Source organism: Marmota flaviventris, chromosome 8 (genome assembly GCF_047511675.1).
Source record: "Marmota flaviventris isolate mMarFla1 chromosome 8, mMarFla1.hap1, whole genome shotgun sequence".
NCBI lineage: Eukaryota > Metazoa > Chordata > Mammalia > Rodentia > Sciuridae > Marmota > Marmota flaviventris.
The window spans coordinates 1,745,256-1,765,397 of NC_092505.1; the positions used below are offsets into that span (position 1 = coordinate 1,745,256).

A 20,142-nucleotide genomic window follows, 5' to 3' on the forward strand; every position below is an offset into this window, starting at 1 on the left:
CGGACCGGGCTGGGCAAGAGTGTGGTTTTTCAGACTCTTTGGGGTGGCCATGATCTGCCCGCCCCCATGAGGTGGGCCCAGATAGGCCCTCCTGCTGTGGCTGAGCTGGCCGCTGGGGGAGGCAGTGGCAGAATGGAATTGAAAGAAAACCAGCAGCCTTCACGACCTCAGGGAGTTTGCAGGACCCTGGAGGACTCTTGCCCACCAGGCAGCCCCTGGGGAGCTCCTGGCTGAGGTCCGGCCCTGCTGGGGAGGTCAGTCATGGAGTGGGGGTCTTCTAGCCACCGGCAGAGCAGACAGGCCCCTGCCCTCAGGGCCTTCAGAGTTGTGAACTGCAGCCAAACCCAGGGTGCTAAGAAAAGGTGGCCATGCCACCAGAGTCCCTGCTCAGGGCCAGCAGGCGAGTGGGCCAGACACCACTGGAGTCCCTGGGGACGGTGGGTTGCCTCTGGGTGATGATCACATGCAGCGTTAATGAGAACTGTTGGCTGATCTAGGATGTGTGCGTATTTCTGTTTATTATGTATTTATTTACTCCCGAGCTCTGAAGTCCTGAGGCCTGTTTGCCTGGTACCTGCCAGGCAATGACTCACCACGGAGCTGCATTCCCAGCCCTCTTCTTTTCGTTTTTAAATAGGGCATCATAAGTTGCTGAGTCTAGCCTCAAACTTCAATCCCCTTTCCTCAGCCTCCTAAACTGCTAGGATCACAGGCCTGCGCCACCGTGCCCAGTTGGAAGCACATTCTTTTGCTTAACATTCTGCCTTGACCCACCTAAAGACAGGAGACACAGGAAGTGGCCAGCTTCCCTCTCATGTCCTTCATTACCCTCATGAAGAACTTGACACACATAAGCCATTTTGTTTTGTGTTTTTCCTTTTCCAGTGTTATTTTGGAGATAGCATTCACTTTTAAAATTTGTTCTTTTTAACAATACATGACAATAGAGTATATTTTTTTAAATATTTATTTTTTTTAGTTGTAATTGGAGACAGTACCTTTGTTTTCTTTATTTTTATGTGGTGCTGAAGATCAAACCCAGGGCCTCACACGCGCTAGGTGAGCGCTCTACCACTGAGCCCCAGCCCCAGCCTGACCCAGCCTGACAATAGAGTATATTTTGACATTTTTACAAACATGGAATATGTTTTATTAGGATCCCAGTCTTGCTGTGAAGAGTCACTATGGTACATTCACATATGTACATAGAAAACTTATGTCACATTCATTCCACTGTCTTCCTATTCCTGTCCCACTCTGTAACAGGGGTCTATTTTAAGCTTTGAATTAGCCCTTGCTGTTTGGCCACTGCAACTTTTTTTATTTTTTGTGAGAGAGAGAGAATTTTAATATTTATTTTTTAGTTTTCGGCGGACACAACATCTTTGTTTGTATGTGGTGCTGAGGATCGAACACGGGCCGCACGCATGCCAGACGAGCGCGCTACCACCTGAGCCACATCCCCAGCCCAACTGCAACTGATTTTTAAAATGGTCATTTCTTCTTCTTCCTCTCTCCCTGCTCCTCCCTAATCTCAGGGGAAACAGGGTGACCTTCCCCACCCTAGGCAGAGTATCTGTCCCTGAGCACACACCCGCAGGAGATTGAAGTAACCAGGCTTGGGGATGGCACCAAAAGATCTCAGAAAAGACTATTTCCCAAGTTAAGGAGTGAGTCACACTCCAACAGAGAGGTAGCCTGAGTCACCTCTTTAACAGCCCCTGCTCCTGCTGAGGGGCAGAATCACACCTATGAAAGTCCCCTGTGCTTCTCCTTTGCTAGCAAAGCAATAAAGATTTCTTTTTCACTTTTCTCAACACTGAGTCCTCATTATTGGGTTGCCATCAGGGACAAGGACGAGCTTTCAGTAACACAACACCTCCCTTCCTGCATTCCCCTTGGTCTAATTCACTGAACTTCCATCTTCCCCTCCCACCGCGGTTGTGTGTTAGCAGCCACCTATCCGAGAGAACATTCCGCCTTTGGTTTGGGGGGATTGGCTTATTCCTTAACATAAGTGTCTCCAGATCCACCTATTTACCAGCAAAAGTCATAGTCATTATCACTGAGTAACATTCCATCACGTAGGTACACCACATGTTCTTCACCCATTCGTCTGTTGAAGGGCACCTGGGTCGGTTCCACAGTTTAACTACTGTGAACTGAGCTGCTGTGAACATCGATGTGGCTGCGTCACTGCAGTGTGCTGATTTCAAGTTGTTTATGTATAAATCGAGGAGTGGGATAACTGGGTCAAATGGTGGTTCCATTCCAAGCTTTCTGAAGAATCTCCATACTGCTTTCCAGAGTGGTTGCACCAATTTGCAGTCCCCCCAGCAGTGTATGAGTGAACCTTTTTCACACATCCTCACCAGCATTTATTGTTACTTGTATTCGTGATTGTTGCCATTCTGACTGGAGTGAGATGGAATCTCAGTGTGGTTTTAATTTGCATTTTTCTGATTGTTGGAGATGTTGAATACGTTTTCATATATCTGTTCACCATTCATATTTCTTCTGTGATGTGTTTGTTCAATTCCTTAGTCCATTTATAGATTGGGTTTTTTGGGGTTTTTTAATTTTTATTTTTTTAGTTGTAGACGGACACAATATCTTTGTTTTATCTTTATTTATTTTTATGGTGCTGTGCATCAAACCCAGTGCCTCATGCATGCAAGGCAAGCGCTCAACCACTGAGCTATAACCGCAGCCCTGGTGTTGAGTTTTTTGAGTTCTTCATGTCTCCTAGAGATAATGCTGTATCTGAGGTGCAGGTGCCAAAGACGCGCTCCCATTTTGTAGGCTCTCTTCATGCTCAGACGTTTCCTTGACTGTGAAGCTCCTTAGTTTCATACTATCCTGTTTAGTGATTCTTGATTTTACTTCTTGCACTTTAGGAGTCCTGTTGAGGAGGAAGTCAGTTCCTAACCTGACATTATGGAGATTTGGGCCTGCATTTTCCTCTAGTAGGTGCAGGGTCTCTGGTCTAATGCCTAGGTCCTTGATCCATTTTGAGTTGATTTTTGTGCAGAGTGAGAGATAGGGGTTTGATTTCATTTTGTGACATATGTATGTTAATGGCACCTTTGTCTAGTATGAGATAACTGTATTTGTGTAAGTTTGTCTCTGTGTCTTCTATTCCATTGGTCTACATGTCTGTTTTGGTGCCAATACCATGCTGTTTTTGTTACTATAGCTCTGTAGTGTAGTTTAAAGTCTGTTATTGTGATTCACTTTTCTTGCTGAGAATTGCTTTGGCTATTCTGGGCCTCTCATTTTTCCAAATGGATTTCATGATTGCTTTTTCTGAAGAACATCCTTGGAACCTCTATAGGAATTGCATTAAATCTGTATAGTGCTTTTGGTAGTATAGCCATTTTGACAATATTAATTCTGACAGGCAATGCCAATCTGAAACACGTCCTCCATTGTAGAACAAGAGTCACGTCAGAGTCACTCTGACTGAGCCCTGACTGAGCCGGGCCTAAACCCCAGAGATAAAGTGAAGAGGGCTCAGCCTCGTGGGCCCCTGGGCAGGCAGTTTAGTCCTGTAAACCTGTGCTCCTGCTGAGCTGTCTCCCTCCTTTGGTCCTTCCCTGCAGTTACCCTGTCTTCAGAGCCTGTGAGCCAGCCTTCCTAGGGTTCAACCCCACAGACGCAGGCCACCGTCGAGGCCCTTGTAAGACTGGTGTACACCTGGCATCAGGTGGGCTCACTTGGGAGCAGTTGTCCTGCACCTCCAGCTTCCTAGCAGCTAAGGACCACCCAGCTCGCAGGAGGTGCCCAGAGCCCATCTGTCCTCACCACACAGCAGGACAGGTAGAAAAAGGAACTTCTGCAGTTGAGGTCTGTCAGAGTCAGATAAGAATCCGGGCCACTCCCGACCTCAGGTTTAGAAGCAGAACAAAGGCTGGAATGTGGAAGAGCCCTGGACCTCAGTGCCCTGAGGCTTGCTGCCCAGGGTGGACCTGGCCCTGCCTGGGTGGGTGCACAGCCTCTCTGTGGAACCCCAGCACCACCCTTTCCTCCCTGCAGCTCACAGTCAGGGCTCCGGGTTTGGGCAGCACAACTCAGCAGCCCCCTGGCGGGGAGCATTTTTTAAAGACCCTGCGTGACCCCACCCTGATGCTTGCTCGCAGACCTTCAAGGTGGGCATGTTGGCCTGCAGAGAGGCGAGGGCTCCGCCTCTCTCCCCTTGCTTGCAGCCTTGCTGTTGAGAGTCACAGCCATCCCCAGGCTTTGGCACACAACTTGATGTTCCTTTCCAAAAGAGGCAGAACTTCTGGGTGTCGTGGTGCACGCCCGTAATCCCAGCAGCTCAGGAGGCTGAGGCAGGAGGATTCCAAGTTCAAGGCTAGCCTCAGCAATTTAGCAAGTCCTTAAGCAACCTTGTCTCTAAATAAAAAATAAAAAGGGCTGAGGATGTGCCTTAGTGGTTTAGCGCTCCTGGGTGCAATCCCTAGTATCAAAAAAAATTTTTTTAATAAGTGGCAGAACCAACTTTTCAGAATGTGTGAACCCCACAACCAAGTGCCTCATGTGGTGGGTCTGCCTCCCAGTGCTGACTGGGCACCTCGGCCTTCTACCCAGCTTGGCCTCCGTCTGGGACATGACCTGTGTACCAGCTTCTCATCCACCAGGAACGCCCTTTCGGGGGGCGGGGGGGCCATGATAACCTGCCCTCATGCCCCTGGCTCGTGGTCTGGTGGGGACACTGGAAACACAAGGCTCTGGGGGAGATGCAGAGTCAGGTAGGGCAGGGCTCTGCTGAGGGGAGGAGCTGGAGGGGCTGTGAGCCCCCTTAGGGATTCTGCCCTTCCCCCTGCAACATGGAAACACCCACCCACGGGGTTTTGTTTTTGTTCTTGGCTGTCTTTCCTTTTCCTCGGGAGAATGTCACGTGTGTGCCTAAGTAGAGCAGGACCCAAGAGGGCTCAGGGCCCCTCCCCACTCAGCACCTGTGAAGGTCCCTGCAGGACCCCACAACAAGCAGTGGGGAACACGATGAAAGATGGCGGGACCGGGGGTCACCTGGGAGTGCTTCCTCAGGCCAGCGTCCAGAGAATGGGTGTCCCCTATTGGGGACTTCCTCAGGGTAGGGCCAAGGATGACCTTCACCTGGGCTGCCTCGCTGTGGGCCAGTGGCTCTGCCCACCCTGCAGCTCAGGGCCAGGGTGCAGGTGGGCAGATGTAGGGAAACTCAGATGGCATCAGAACCTGAGGCTCAGTCTGCATACCGAGAGCCCCGCCCCCTGGGGGCCCTGGTCCTGAGAGGCTTGGAATCTGCAGACCTGGCAGAGGCCTCTTTCAAAACAGCCTTAAGGTCAACAGACTGAGGATTTGGGAGCTCAGTTACAGGGCGGGGCGGACAGGAATGCTTTCAGTCCAGCCAACCTTCTTAGCCAAGAGTCCAGCCCTGCTTTGCCATTGCGACTCTAATGATCTCCAGACACAAGTGAGTTTCCTAGAGCCCGATGGGCTCGCTGACATCCTCCAGATTCTCCAAACCCAGAACCTGACGATCCCACACGGTGTCTTGGGCAGGATGACAATTGCTCATAGATTATTGACACATCTGGCCTGTGACAGCTGAGGGCCCGTGGACTAGCCCACAGTGGTCTCCTGGGGTGAGAGGAGTCCTGTAGGCCTCGTGGGCTGAACTGTGTCCACTGCTACAGAAGCACTCACAGTGCTGGACCAGGCAGACTTTTTCCTAGACGGACACTATGGTTTGGGTCTGGAAGGTCCCCAAAGGCCGGTGTGTCGAAAGCTGGTCCCCATGGCAGCGGCGTGCAGAGGGGGCTCTCGGGAAGTGTGGGTCTTGAGGGCTCCGACCTCATCGATGGAGTGATCCATTGATGGATCATAATTTGATGGCATCTGGGGAGGGAGTGGAAACTGTGTGTGGAGGTGAGACCTGGAGGTACCTCACCTCTGCCTCCTCCCCTCCCCCTCCTCCTCCCCCTTCAGCCCACAGTGAGCTGCTTCCTTCTGCACCTTCCACCGAGAAGCTCTGCCTCACCTCAAAGCAATGCACCAGCCAACCATGAACTGAACCATGACCCAAATCAGATCTTTCCTCTTCTACGCTGCTCTGATCAGGCGTTTCTCCTGTGATGAGGGCTGCAAACCCGGACCACTGCAGTGGTGTCTGCAACAGAGGCAGGAGAGGACACTCAGCTCCAAACACCAAGGACCAGCAAGGACTCACCGCCCAGGAGCAGGGGGCATGGCGGGGGCTCGCTCAAGGGCAGGGTTCTGACCAAGCTCACTTGACAGCCCCTGCTGAAGGCAGCTGGGCGATCAGCAATGGGGGGGGGGGGATCAAATTCCAGGTGTCAGACTCCACACTGACTGTGCAGAGCTCCTGCTGAAACTGGACTCCAAGGACAGAGCCCAAGATCAAGGCCAAGTCAAGAACTCACAAGAGGCTGACTCACGTGTGGTCCAAGAGAGTCCCGCAGCCCCTCAGAATGCAACTATGGAAGATGTAAGATAAAATGAAGTCACCAGGTGGGCCCTAATCCAATCAGAGGCCTTTTAAGAACAGATCAGGACACAGAAATGACAACCCTGTGGGGACACAGGGGGACAACGCCATCTCCAAGCCAAGGAAGGGAGGCCGCTCCCCCATCTTGATTTCTGAGTGCAGCCTCCAGAATGGAGAGAGATGGGCACCTGGGACCCGAGGCCTGAGGCCCTGAGCTGTGGCCCTGGGCAGCTCAACACAGTGGGCCACCGGCCACAGGTGGGGGATGGCTCTGAGATAGACAGCCTGCAGGTCCAGCTGGTTCCACCACGTCGGCACCCGCCCCGGGCTCAGTTGCAGACACTGGGGGCTGTCGCGGGCAGACCTCCTTCTGGGCTCTGGATGGTGGACGGACGGGCAGGACAAGTTGACTCCGGACACCAGGGGCTGCAGCCTGGAGAGCGAGCCAGGGCTGCCCAGCCACGGTCCTGCCTCAGAGTCAGGAGGCTTGGGGGTGGGGGCTTTGATTTCTCTTTTCCTTTTTCCAGTGCTGGGGATGAAACCCAGGCCCTTGCAGATGTTAGGCCAGGGCTCTGCTGCTGAGCTGCTCCCTCAGGAGGCTTGGCTAAGGGGACACTATTATGAAACGAGGCACACTGGCCACCAGCAGTAGGGGACTTCCAAGAGCATCGAAGTCCATGAGAGGCCCACGGCAGCCTCCTTGGCCCAGGGTCCAGAGGGGCGGGGGTCATCCTGCACCTCCCTCCACGCCTACCCTGAGCAGGATTCTTGGGGTTTCTCACAGGACTGAACAGTGCTGGCGGGGAACCCCAGCTGGCCCACGGAGCCCACTGCGGCCGGACTCAGAGAGGCTGGGACTCTGCTGGGTCCCCTAGAGCAGCAGGCTGCATGGAGGAGACAGCGCAGGTGCACGGAACCAGGAGCCCCAAGAAAGGGGGGCACTGGGCCCGGGGAGGCCCACCTAGCCCCCGCCTACAGAGGAACTCGGGGAGCCAGCTCTCCGGTGTCCCCAGGCCCCCAAGTGAGCCCCAGTGGAGCCAGCCCTCCCTGAGCTGAGAGGAGGGCCAGGCACTCCTGGGAACGGGCTGGAGGGTCTCCTGGGCCGGAGGGGGTAGTGTGGACACTGGTGGACAGGACTACATAGCTCGGACCTTCTCCATGGCCTCTCCATCTCGCCCCCAAGGCTTGTGAAGAGAGGTGGCCCCTGGGGGTGGCGGACTGAAAGACAGGGGACTGAGTGTCCTTGCTATCACCTCTAGCTGTGGCTCCCTTCCTGAGCCCTTCCAGGGCAGGCACGAGGACACAAGCCATGTGGCCCACGTCAGGACATGTGTCCCAGCTCCGCACGCCATGCATGGCGAGGCCTGCAGGCCCTCCCGTCCCTCCCAGGGTCTTTGATCCCCATCTGGGCATTCGTTCTGTCACAGGGTCTGCAGGTGGGATGTTACCAAGGTTCTGCCATCACCTCCACCTGGGATGTGTCCAGGAACTGGGCGAGGTCCTGTCCCAAGCCACATTCCCAGCAGGAGTCGGTCAGAACCAGGACTGAAGTCAAGTGCCAGGGCAGGCACTGTGATAAAATAAGGCACAGCCCTGGCCCCTTGTCCCGGCCCCCATGGCCGGCTGGGCCCAACCCCTGACCTCCTGTCTGTCCTGCAGATAGGCCATGCTGGCTCCAGCAGGGCAGGCCCCCTCCTTGCTGTGCCCAGACGGATCCACCGTCCCCATTTCCTCTCCCCTCCAGGGAGCTCCAGCCCAGATCCCGTCCTCTCTGGCCCTGCCCTGGTCTGTGCTTCACAGCAGTCGCCCCAGGTGAGGTCACTGCCCTCCACCGGAATCCCCCTCTGGGACCCCAAGGCCTGGGAAGTGTTGTGCACACAGGCTTCTCGCACAAGTGAGCGAGCGAGCGAGCAAGCCTCCAGGTCACAAGCCCCCCTCAGAGCCCCAAGGGAGGAGACTGCGGAGAGCAGCGCCACACAACCACCCCCCCCCCCACCTCTGAGCCTGGCCATCCGAGTTTAGGAGGGTGCTGGGGGGTGAGGTAGAGGTGTGACCGGCCCCACAGGCCTCGGGGGCCACACAGGGCCTAACGTTGCTGCAGGGGCACAGGAGCTGTTCCCTTCCCTGTGGCTTCTGCTGGGACTTTCCAGCCGCAGGGCCTGCACTGCAGGAGCAGGAATCCACCCCACAAACCAAGGCAGTGCAGCACCTCCAAGCCCCACAGAAGCGGTTTTAATTTCAGGACACATGATGGTCTTGTGTCCCCCATAGGCCAGCATGGCCAGCACTTGGAACTCTCCAGTTCTTCTTGGTCCCAGCCCGGCCTGCACATGTGCCCCTCTGTCCTCTGAGAAGAGCCCCACGGTGTGAGTGCAGGCTCAGATCATCCGCCATGTGGTCACAGGGTCCTGGGCCTCCCTGGATCAGGAGAACGGGGGCGCCTCGGCCAGCGGGCGGGACATGCTCTGTATGGCCCACTGCAAGATGCCCTCGAAAGAGTGCTGCAAGACAACAGGCCCCGGTGGGTCCTCAGAGAGGACTGCCCGCCCCGCCCCACCCCGAGTCACATCCTCTGACCCTCTGGTTCAAGGGGAGGGAGGAGGGCCACTGCCAGCAGCAGGAGACTCCTTGTCCAGTGCTCCTCGCTGAGCTCAGAGCAGGGCCTCCACGGCTGTTCTGCCTCTGGGGTGGCCTCTTCCCTGTGTCCCCCCTCGTTCGGCTCAGGGGTCTGATGCTCCAACAGGACTGGGGAGTCCGGGGAGGCCCTCCAGTTCCCCAAATATCTGCCCCGCCTCAGAACTATGACACCCTCATCCAGGGCCTGAGTCACCTGTCCCTCTCAGGACCGGAGTCTCTAGACATCTGCAGTGCTGGGGGTCTGCCTGTATATGACCCACCACACAGGGCAGGTGGGTGGTGGGAACCTGAAGGACCAGGCTGACACTGAGGAGGCCATGTTGGCCACTTGTGGCGTGGGAGCAACTAGAGGACTTTGTCCTCCTGTAAGACAACGAGGCCCCTGAGAAACAGATGCTCTTCCCAGGAAACCTACCTGCTCCTCCTAGGAAGCAGCGGGCTGCGGGGAGAGCGAAGGACAGAGGTGCTGGGTCCACCCTACCCCAGTGCCCCTGGGGAACAGGGTGGGCTGCAGCACCATGGGCTGGTGCCGAGAGCCCGTGGGCCATGGGCCTCTGGGGTCCTGGCTCTGATGACCTAGTGTGCCTGCTGGAAGTGGGAGGGGCTCAATGTGGGGTGGCAGCCCTGGGGCTCCTGTGTGGGCATGGCAGGGCCAGCGCCCTCCTGGAGGAGCAGCTGCAGGGGCAGGGACGACCCTGACCTCCACTCTGGGAGCCCTGTTGTCTACAATGCTCCTACTGCCCACGTAAGGACTGAGGTCCTGGCTGAGGTGGGGGCAGTGGAGAAGTAGTGGGCATCTCCCAGGCCAGGTGACCATTACCTCACTCAGGAGGGACTCCAGGTCATCCCTGTGCAGAACTGGCTCCTGACCTGCAGAGTCATCTCCCGCCTGGAACCCGAGAGAGGGAAGAGTCAACCCCACCCTGCAGCTTTGCTGGGAACACAGAAGCAGGCTTCCGCAGAGAGTTGGCAGGCCTGGGGGCCAGGGGGCGCTGCCGCCAGCAGCACAAGAGCAGATTCTAATGCTGAACCCTTGGGGCAGCAGCATGCGGCAGGGTGGGCAGAAGTGAGCTCAGGGCTGCCTGCCCCCAAGGGTTCCACAGGCCTTCTGGGACTTTGGGAACTGGCCAGGAGACCCAAGGCCCAGAGAGAGAAGGTGGGGTCTGGTGCCAGCCGGTCACTGGCCTACGAGCATGCCAGGCCCGTGGGGATGAGGCCCCAGCCATCCCCAGGCTTATGGGTGAGGCAGGAGAGGGCCCCACATGATGCTGAATCATATGAAATTGCTGGGTTTGTAGCTCAAAATTGCTGAATCTCAGCTCTTCCACACTGTCTGGTCTGGTCTGGGATTACAGGCCCCGAGAGGTGGGGCTGGCCCTGGGTGGTGGAGCAGGGGCAACCCAGGGGTCTGCATGGGGACTGTTCCTGCTGCTTTCCCCTGGTGGGAGGGGACCCAGGAAGCAAGGGCCCAGCAGGCTCTGTGGTGTCCCTGAATACACCAGTGCCACACGTGGGACAGGAGAGACTTGTAAAACAGCACGGGAGCTGGCCCAGGCCACGGTTCCACTGGAGCCCCCGGGGGTCAGGGCAGTCCTGCCTTGATGCCCCAGGTGTCTGGTCAGAGGCAGAAGCACTGCAGGCTCCTGTGTAGGCCTTCTTGTGCATCTGACATCACGCGGGGCATGGGGACCGGAAGAAAGAGCTGCTGGCTGGGACCTCGGGTACTGTGCCCTCTGAGCGCCCTGGCTACAAAAGGCCCCACGTTCTGATTCCGTGGAGGACCAGGGTCAGCACCGGATTCGCGGCCTGTTTCAGCCCCAACCCACGACCTCCTCCCTCTCTGTCCCTTCACCCCTGCCCCGGGCAGTCCTAGGGGCCGAGGGCTCGCAGGCCCATGGGCGAGCTCTGCATCCAAGGACTTCAAAATTGCTATTTTTTAGGACGTTTCCTTTTTAAGTAGATTTAAATTATCAAAAGAGTCGATTTATATGAAAAATACTTTATGAAAATAACTAACACACGGTCAGTGGGTACAGCGTCTCCGCTGAGATGCGCTCCCCGCAAGGTACCGCCCCCCGGACCCACCCCCGGACCCACTGACCTTGGCCGGCCCAGCGGGCGGGCCGGCGGGGCTGGGGGCTGGCGCTCCCTCCCTGGCGGCGGGGCCTGGGTCTCCGGAGCAGGATTTGCAGTGCAGGCGGGTGCTGGCGGAGGGGCGGAGAGGCCTGGGTGGGGTCCGGAGCGCCCTCTGCTGTGGGGACACCGACCCTCCCTCCCCAACCCTCGCGTCCGGGTCGGCCGCGCCACTCACCCCAACTCACCCCAACTCACCCCAACTCACCCCGGCCCGGCGGCTCCGGACGGGAAATGGCAGCGCCAGTGGAAGGCGGCGGCGCAGTGCGCGCACCGAAGCGCGTCCGTCCCGTCCCCGCATACTCCGCACCGCGCGCCGAGCGCGGGACCCTGCACAAGAGCGATAGAGGGGGGTGGTTGGGAACCCGGGCCCTCCGCACCCTGCCTCCGGACCACCTCAGGGTTAGATGGCAGGTCAGTCCCCAGGGGACCGGGGCGCCCAAGGGAAACTGCAAGGCTGCGAGTGGCAGCTGGAAGATAGTGAGTTCGGCGGCTCCCAAGTCCCCAGAGCGCAGGAACACCTCAGCACCTTCAGGCTGTGCCCTGCAGACACAGAGCCCCTGAGCTGGCCCAGAGCCCCTGGGGGGGGGGTGCGAGAGGGGCTGCGGCGGGGAGGAGGCATTGGGTCCTCACTGTCTTGCCTTCAGAGGGGCTCGGTGGTGAGGCCCCGGCTCCCGAGTTGGGTGGGTGTTTGGAAGCAGGGAATGTGTCGCCCCTGCTGCACCCCCTCTTCCACATCCCAGAGCGCCTGTGTCTCCCAGCAGCCTCCTCCATCGTCCTCCCCTAGCCGCTCTGCTTCCTCCTTCTTCCCCAAACCCTGAACCCCTCTGATTCCTACTCCAGTTCTCTCAGGTGTGGAGGGTGTGGCTTCACTGTTGGCATAATCCTCTCTCCTATTTCAGGTTCATCCAACTGCCCTGAAAGCTCCTAGCCCCCTGAAGACAGTGCCCGGCACTCAGTGCTGCCCCCTCACTCACCTGTTGCCCCTCTGGGTTGGCACTCATCAGGGAGGGGCACAGGGCAGGAGGGTCCAGCACTGGCAGGGTGACTGTGGGAGTCGGGGCAAGCAGGTGTGTGGGGGCGAAAGTGGTGTCCACAGCAGGGAGTGGCTCCCTGGGCAGGCCTCTCACCTCCTCTCCTGCTGGCTGCAGTCCCAGGGGGGCCTGGAACCCGAGAGTCAACACTCCAAGGGCTGCAAGACACTGCTTAGCCCCTCCTGGGAGTCAGTGACCAGAGGGACCTTGGAACTTGGGCCTGGGGAAGGGGTGATGTGGTGGGAAGGACCCCATAGTGGGTTCTGGGATGTAGAGACCTGGATGCAAGTCCAGGTTCCCTGGCCCTCAACAAGGTCTTTGGCCCTTTCCCCACCTGAGAACAGGGTGCCCTGTAGCCTTAGGGCCCCAGAGAAAACACTGGGCATGCACAGGGCCCGGTCATAGCCCTCAGGGCTTTGCTGCAACAGAAGGCTCCAGACACCTTTGGAGAGTGTTATCAGTGGTCACAGTGAAGCCCCAAGGGTGCTAGGGGGGGTTGAGGCCCCCAGTCAGAGCGGGGTAAGGGTAGTTTCCCACGCCCTGGGACCCTGCAGGAGATTCACGGAAGGTGCTGACTATAGGGTCAAATTGATCAGGCAGGGGATGGGCACAGTTCTACCACTGGGGCAGGCCCAAAGCAAGGGGTGGCCAGGAGGTAGGACTCCAGAGGGGCAGGACACAGGAAGAGGTCACCCAGCCTGGGGGCAGGCCTGGGCATACCGTGGGCTCTGCAGGTGGCTCTGGAGGCCGGTGCTCCTCGGCCTGGGGCAGGCCCTGCTGGACTCTCCCCTGGAGGCAGCATGCGCACCTCCAGGTGCCGCTGCTCGTGTGGCCACCAGTCAGAAGCATGCAAGACAAAGCAGAGACTATAGATGGACTCACAGATCCACAGGCAAGGGAGGCCTGGCCACTCTGCAAGCCACCATTTCCTTTTATAGGTGGGGAAGTGGAGCAGGCTGCAAGTGCTCGTGAGCAGGAGAGCCCAGACGTGGGATATTGACCCCTAGTGGGATAGCCTTGGCCAGCGTGGTCAGTGTGCCCTATGAGTGCTTCTCTGATGAACCCTCATACTTTCCAATGCCCAGGACCCTGCAGTGGTCTGTGCCTGTCTGTCACAGGGTGCTCAGCTGGTGGGCCCCCCTCAGCTGGACCACCCACATTTCCACAAGGGAATGATGCCCAGGAATAGGCGATGGTTAGGGGCAAAGGGGAGAGGAAGAATGTGAGCATCAGAGGGGTGGAGGGAGGGCCTGGCTGGACCTTCCTTTCAGAGACAGAGGGGCTCAGAGAGACGAGACCCAGCCGGGAGCGCAGGGCAGAACTGGTCTGGGTTCCCTCGGCCACCCCTCCCACAGACTGCTCTGCTCAGACGTGGACTGAGAAGGCTTCACACCCCACCGAGGTCAGGGTCTCATGGCATGATCAGTGACACCAGTCCTTGGAGGTAGTGTCAGCCCTTGGGGACTGGGGCTCTGTGGCCTCTGTGTCCCCCCGTCCACCTGGGAGCAGGACTCTGGTGTGCCTAGGAAGGGGGTGGATGCCCCTAAGGCAAGAGGGGATGGGATGGCCACCTTTGCCTTGGGTCTCTGTGCTTGGGGCATTGCTGCCCTCAGGGGTCCTGTTGACCTGGGTAAACTATGTGGACAAGCAAGGAGGCAGGTGACCTGGTGTGAGAACCCAGGCCCCGCTCACAGCCAGCCCCTGAACCAAAGCCCCCCAGGAGGGCCTCAATTCCCCCCTTGGATCCAGAGTCTTCTGGGTGTCTTCTCCTTCAGGGTCAGTGGATGGCAGCCTCCATGATGCCAGGCGACGTGCTCACCTGGGAATTTCCCGCAGTGGTGGGGACAGGCAGGCCAGGTGGAAGGCCCGGGGGCAGCCGTCACAGCAGATCAGCTCCCCGCCGTCCCGGCACACGGCACACTCGTCCTCGTTCTTCTGGCACAGGCAAGAGTGAGCCATGCAGACCCTGGAGGGGGCACCCTTCCCAAGAGCCCCTCCCCTGCCACGGCCCCGCCTGCAGCGCCTCATCTCTGGGGACCTGGACTCCCAGGGCCCTCCCAGCCTTCTGGCTGGCCCACAGCCTGTCTACCTCTAGGGTTCTAGCTCTGACACAGACCTGCCAGGCCATCCCTCATGGAAGTAGCCTTTCACTCGTGGCCCCTGGGTTCCTGGTGGCCCCCTGGCCTGTACTCCACCCTCAGGCAGCCCCTGAGGAGGGGCCCCAAGAAGTCTCCTATCAGCCCCAGGCACCTGCTGCTCCCTCCCCTGGGCCTCCACCCTCCCGGGCCTCTGCCTGGGTAGTGTTCATCCTGCAGCCAGGAGTCGGGACAGCACCTCCTCCAGGAGCACCAGGCCACCAGGCTGGTCCTGCAGTGACCTTCACACTCAAGGCAATATTCATGGGCATGGGACAGCCAGGGCACTGCTACAGAGCTGGACAGGACTATCCACCCTGAGTGCTCAAGGCCAGCAGAGCACCTGGAACCAAGTGCTGGGATTTGTAACCAAGGATGGCAGACACTGGCCACACCTGTCCACCTCACCAAGAGGTAGTGCTGGGAGCCAAGGACAGCTGGACATCCCTGAGGATCCTCCAGCTCTGCCTGGCAGCAGTCCCCGCCACCCCCTAGCCGAGAGACGCTCACTCAGCCTGGACCAACACTGATTTCAAAAGTCCAAGAGGATCTCACTTTTCAGACTCATGTGAAACTTGTGTTTTATCAGAAAAACACACAGCCGGGAAGGGGAGGGGCACGGGGGAGGAGACGCTAGGCCTGGGCAGGAGCTCTGGCCTCTGTGCTTCAGGCACCTGAGTGCCCAGGACAAGCATAGAGGCCTCAGAAAGACCTGCACGGGGCCATGGGGAGGGCGGTCTCCTCTCACGGCCTAGGGCGTTACCTGGTGCAGTTGGGGCTCACCCGGGAGGGCTGGAAGGACTGCGATCCTGTCTTGCTGGATCATCCTCTGCTCACCTCCACCCTGCAAGGGAGAAGGGGGCCACAGTGGAGGGACCCTGGCCACTAAAGGGCACCTGTGGCCACTGGCACCAGAGCCCGGGCCCAAGGGCAGCACAGTTGCCAGGTGGGGAGGGGGATGGGTCCCACCCCAGCCTCCCCAGCCTCCCCAGGGCCCAGCCTTCCTCAGGGGGTCAGGGCAGTGCTTACTGGGACAGCGCCCTGGGCTCCCTTGGCTCGGACCAGAGGCTTCATACCCCCACCACTGCGCGTCTTGCTCTTCCCACCTCCGCCAGGGTCTTCAAACTTGCTGGGAGTGTAAAACTCCCCCCCAACCTGGATGCACTTCTTGGAGCCCCCTGGGAGGAGATGCCAGCTGTCCTGGGCTCACAGCTTCCCACAGCCCCAGTCACTACTGGGGTGGGGTGTGTGGCAGAGACGGGCTGCATGAGCTGTGACTTGCTGCCCCTCTGCCACCCCCCTCCCATCCCAGCCAAGGCAGGTCCAGGTCCCGGGCACTGTGCCACACTGGACAGGCCCCCAAATCCACACACACCCAGAACCTCACAATAGAACCCCATCTGGAAATAGGGTCTTTGTAGATGTAATTGGTAACATGAGGTCACCCTGGACCCTAAACCCAATGACTGGTGTGGAGAGGCCATGTGACACAGACAAAACCTGGGGTGAGGCCACCACAGCCCAGGGGGACGGGCAGCCCCAGACAGGAGGGACCTCCCAGAGCCCGCAGAGGGTGTGGCCCTGCCCACACCTCACCCTGGGGGTCTGTTGAGGCCACCAGTCTGGCGGTCATTGTAACAGCCCTAGCTCACTCATACAGGGCCCTTGGGACCACCCCTGATGGGGAGACCAGGGCTGGCATCTGCTCCCAGGCCCACTCTGACCGTCCTTGGTGTCCATAGCCTGTGTCCAGCTCAGAGAGAACTCTGTGGCAGGGACAGTGGATTGGATGACGTGATGGCTGGTGGTCTGCCACCAGTAGGCCCTGCTGGGTCCTGGTCAGATGACACGCTGGCTCCCGATAGCCAGAAACTGGCTGCCCGGTAGGTAGGTCACTCGCTAGCTTCCTGGGGCTCAGGAGAAGGGCCTGGCCAGGGTGTGAGGGGACTGGACACCTCGTCACCGGCGGCACCGGAGCAGGGATGGAACCGGGGGCAGCAGGACACGAGGCTGCAGGCCATCCCCAGTGGAGAGTGGGGTACAACTGAGGGTGTGACCTGTGTCCCAGCAGGACCCATCTGTGGAGAGGAGGTGACCTGGGGCGATGGGCATCCTGTGCTGGGGGTGGCCTGGACCGCTGGCTGGGCAGAAGTCTCTCCCACTCGGGGAAGTTCAGCGTCTCAGCCCCTCCAAAGCCCACGGAGCCAGTGCAGGAAGCTGGCTGCCTCCACTCTGGGACCACCAGGGAGCAGAGGGGAGGGTCCCCATTGCCACCCTCTCCCCACCCTGTGCATCTACCTGACCCAAACACCTGCTGGATGAGGATCCCCTCCACGGCCCCGTGGGCTCCTGGGATGTCCCCAGAGGACACAGCCACAGTTCTCTGGACTGAAGCAGACATGGTCTGAATTCCTGGGGAAGGGACCACCCAAATGGGGGTTGTCGCCTGGGAGGATGGTTCCTGAACCCCACTCCGTCCTGGGCAGCTCTGAGCACAGGGCGTCTGTGGGCTGGTGTCCTGGGCAATGGGAGAGGCAGTCTAGGCTGCGCCCAGTGAGGAGCAGATGTTTTCCTCACACATGGGCCTGGGCCTTGAAGACGGGATCACAGGAGGGCAGAGCGGGGGTTAAAGGAGGGTCCCAGTGCAGGACAGTGTGGAGTCCCTGGAAGGTGACGCTAAAACCCCAGGCGTCCCCTCTCTCGACATGTGCCTGCACAGGTTGGCCCGTAGGGCGAGAAGTCAGGCCAGCCTGGCCCTGCTCCCAAGACAGCCCTCCACGGTGTGAGCCCTTCCATCCAACCCTGGCCCCCCGGCTCCCAGTTCCCCAGCTCCCTGGGCCCCGCTCCCTGGGCCCCACTCCCTGTGTCCCCAGCTCCCTGGGCCCGGCCTGCTCACCGTTCCCCAGCGGGAGGCGCTGTGGCTCCACGTGGCCCTCTGGCTTCTTTGGCTTGGCTTTCACGTGGGAGCCTGGAAGGGAGAGCTGGGAGCAGGGGGCTTCGGCAGGGGCGGGGGCAATGCTGGTGGCCAGGTGGGAGGGCAGCAGGTGGAGTCAGGTGCTGGCCCTGACTCCCTGTGGGCTCCTTCATGGTACTGGGCTCTGGTTTCCTCACCAGTAGAAAGGAAAATGAGACCCTCCTGCCCCTTTACCACTTAAAAACTCAGACAGACCCGTCCAGGGTATGGCTCTCAGTACCCAGAGTGGCCTCTGCAGCCTGGACAGGCAGCTTCTGTGCCCAGGCAGGTGGGACAGACACCCTGGAGCCAGAAAGGGAGGGGGTGGGACTCCTAGGGGAGACTGTGACCATGGCCATCTCCCACTGGATACCTGGGCTGGAGGTGCCCCTTGGGGTCAGGGCTGCTGATGGGGCGGCTCGAGGCTCCTCCGGGGCCCTCCTCTTGGTGGGGGCTCTGGGTGGCAGTACTGAGACTTTGGGGCTGGTAGGAGGCTTCCTCCCCTTCCGGGGCTGGCTGAGGTCCACATCTGCAGCTCATGGGCAGGAGCAGGGTCTTAGAGCCTTTCCTTGGTCTGGAGGACAGGACTGGACATCCTCAGAGCAAGGTGGACAAGTCCTCTGCCCTTTGCCTCTTAGAATTCAAGAGTCCTGGGGGTCACCGGGGGCCTCCCCAGACACCCCGACACACACCTTCCACCTCACACCAGCTGCCCCAATCCCCCAACAAGGCTGAACCCAACCAGGAGCCCAGCCCAGGGCCGGGCACACCTTTGGGGAAGCTGTCCAGGATGGGCCGCAGTCGGCCATAGCGCTCTAGGTTGTAGTCCTTGAAGAGAACCCTCCAGAAGTCCAGGATGGCCGCAGTGTCCTGGGTCAGGAGCCAGGACAGGAGGGCGTGGAAGGCCTGAGAGCAGCCCTCCTTCTCCTTCAGACGAAGGGTCTCCTGCAGCAACAGCCAGGCGGCGCCTCTGAGTGGCGGCTTCTCCCACCAAGCTGGGAGGCAGCCGCGACGGCAGAAGGTCTGGTCCTCTGGGCCCCTCCCCCGGCTCCTGGGGACGGTGGTATGGGGGCATGGAGGGCGAGGGGCAGGGCCACCTGCACCCAGTCCTGGAGAGCTCCCCTGGCTCCTGGGGGAGGTGGCAGGAGGGCTGTGGCTTGTGGGCAGGGGCAGGGAGGCTGGGAGGGCTAGGGCAGCGATCCTGGGCACTAGTTCTGGGGTCATCCGCTGGCGTGTGGGCGGGGCCCACCTGGAACTTGTCCTCAGGGACCACGTCGTGGTCGGCCAGCGCATGCAGCAGCGGAAAGGCGCTGTCCACAGCCACGGCGATCTCGGTGCGGTACAGTCTCAGGAGGCGGCGCGGCACCGAGTCCCCAGCAGCCCGAGTCTCGCAGGCCATAGGGCTGGGTGGGGGTCCCAGGGCTGGGAGGCTGGCAGCCCCTCTCCCCACCACAGTGTCCCTCGGCTTCAGGGTCCCTCTGCCTTGGAGTCCCTCTGAGCTCCTGGGCTGTCAGAGGCGTCTGCGTGCCCTGCCTGCGCTCCCTGCCGAGAAGCCCCTGTGGTCAGGCAGGGAGAGCTGCCAGCTCCAGAGAGCCTGGCAGCCCCGGCCCAGGGGCTCTGTTATACTGGCCCACCCTGGGAAGGGCAAAGGCCGCTGCCCAGGAGCCAATCAGGGCAGGGGCTTTTGCTGCAAGGATTGCAGATTGGCCTGTGATCAGGGAAGGTTTCCAAGGCAGCCAGCCTGCCCCGCCTCCTCCTCTCCCTGGAGGGCTGCAGGCCAAGCCCTGGACCTACTGACCCTCAGGGCTACTGCCTTGGAACCCGGTGCAGCAGAGGAGCTCAGGGGAGGGCTCTGGCTTCCCCCTTCTGTCCTGGGTGAGAAGTCAGGACAGTGCCCCTAGCCTCTTCTGGGCTGGCCAGACATGGTGGCACCTCCAAGTGGCACTGATGAGAAACGTCCACGGGGGTTGGTGCTAGATGGGAGCACTGACCCCTGGGGGACCTGCACACTTGGTGGAGGGTCCCTCCTCAGTGCTCCAGGTCTGGGCTGTGGGGATCAGGTGGAGGGCCCCAGTTTGATGGAGGAGTGGGGTGGGCTTTTGAGCTTCGCCCTCCCTGGGGTGACTCCGGGCAAGTCCACTCCTTCTCTGAGAAGCAATTGTGAAGAAACAAGAGGGTGGACACAGGCCACCCTCCTGCAATCCCAGTGACTGGGAGGCTGGGTCCAGAGGATCGCAGGTTTGACGTCAGTGAACCTCAGCAAACTAGAAGATGTTTCCCGTCCTCAGTGAAGGGAGAGAATAAAGGAGGGAGGAGGAGTGAGGAAGGGAGGAGGAAGGAGGAGGAGGGAGGAGGAGGAAGGAAGGAGGGAGGGAGGGCTGGAGCCAGAGAACCTTCCGGAGACTGGGCTGGGAACAGGCCCTTTGCCGCCCACCTCAGGGCTCTGAGCCCAAGGCCAGCGCTGTGGGTCGTGGCCGTGGAGCTGGGTGACGCCCTGCACTGTGCTGCCGCAGACACCCGGGGACGCTTGGCCGTGGCCCACCTGGGCTGCCCCTCCGAGAGCCAGGTTCTCCTCCACAGCCGGGGCGGAGGCCGCTGCCTGCTGGCCTTTCCTGCCCTCTCCTCTGGGCACACTGGGCAAAAGTGTTCAAGCATGAGCTGAGGCCACTCAGACCCCCATGGCCTGTGACTCCTGCCCATTCTGGGACTTTCTGCTCACTTCCTGGAGCGTGTGCCCAGGTCTGGCCACAGCGAAGCTCA

The 20,142-nt window shown here is 59.6% G+C and overlaps 1 protein-coding gene across 10 annotated transcripts; it reads right to left on the minus strand.

Annotated features, from left to right (window-relative positions):
* Window positions 1-987: 987 nt before the first annotated feature.
* Aire (autoimmune regulator) lies at window positions 988-18,958 on the minus strand. Of its 10 annotated transcripts, none has more exons than XM_071614993.1 (16): window positions 18,632-18,958; window positions 18,153-18,327; window positions 17,756-17,911; window positions 17,326-17,397; window positions 16,728-16,841; window positions 15,459-15,607; window positions 15,193-15,273; window positions 14,114-14,226; window positions 13,015-13,114; window positions 12,238-12,423; window positions 11,469-11,590; window positions 11,229-11,331; window positions 9,948-10,016; window positions 8,700-8,991; window positions 6,426-6,479; window positions 6,064-6,151 (listed from the first exon to the last, which is right to left on the minus strand). In XM_071614993.1, the coding sequence occupies exons 1-14, from the start codon at window positions 18,779-18,781 to the stop codon at window positions 8,914-8,916; spliced, it is 1,668 nt and encodes a 555-aa protein (XP_071471094.1). In that variant the 5' UTR covers window positions 18,782-18,958; the 3' UTR covers window positions 6,064-6,151; window positions 6,426-6,479; window positions 8,700-8,913. The 10 variants fall into 10 exon arrangements, with proteins under 10 accessions (XP_071471088.1, XP_071471086.1, XP_071471087.1 ...); XM_071614991.1 differs by having other exon boundaries at window positions 14,114-14,229; XM_071614987.1 differs by lacking the exons at window positions 6,426-6,479; window positions 8,700-8,991 and adding an exon at window positions 988-5,898 and having other exon boundaries at window positions 6,023-6,151; window positions 14,114-14,229; window positions 16,728-16,817.
* Window positions 18,959-20,142: the final 1,184 nt, after the last annotated feature.

Bases quoted from the DNA above. Each gene is read 5' to 3' on its own strand.
- Aire (XM_071614984.1), bottom strand. From the start codon at position 18,781: ATGGCCTGCGAGACTCGGGCTGCTGGGGACTCGGTGCCGCGCCGCCTC. The intron at 16,842-17,325 runs GTGAGCAGGCCG...TCCCTTCCCCAG, and splicing joins GCGCCTCCCGCTGGGGAACG to GAATTCAGACCATGTCTGCT. The intron at 13,115-14,113 runs GTGAGCACGTCG...CCACACGAGCAG, and splicing joins CCACTGCGGGAAATTCCCAG to CGGCACCTGGAGGTGCGCAT.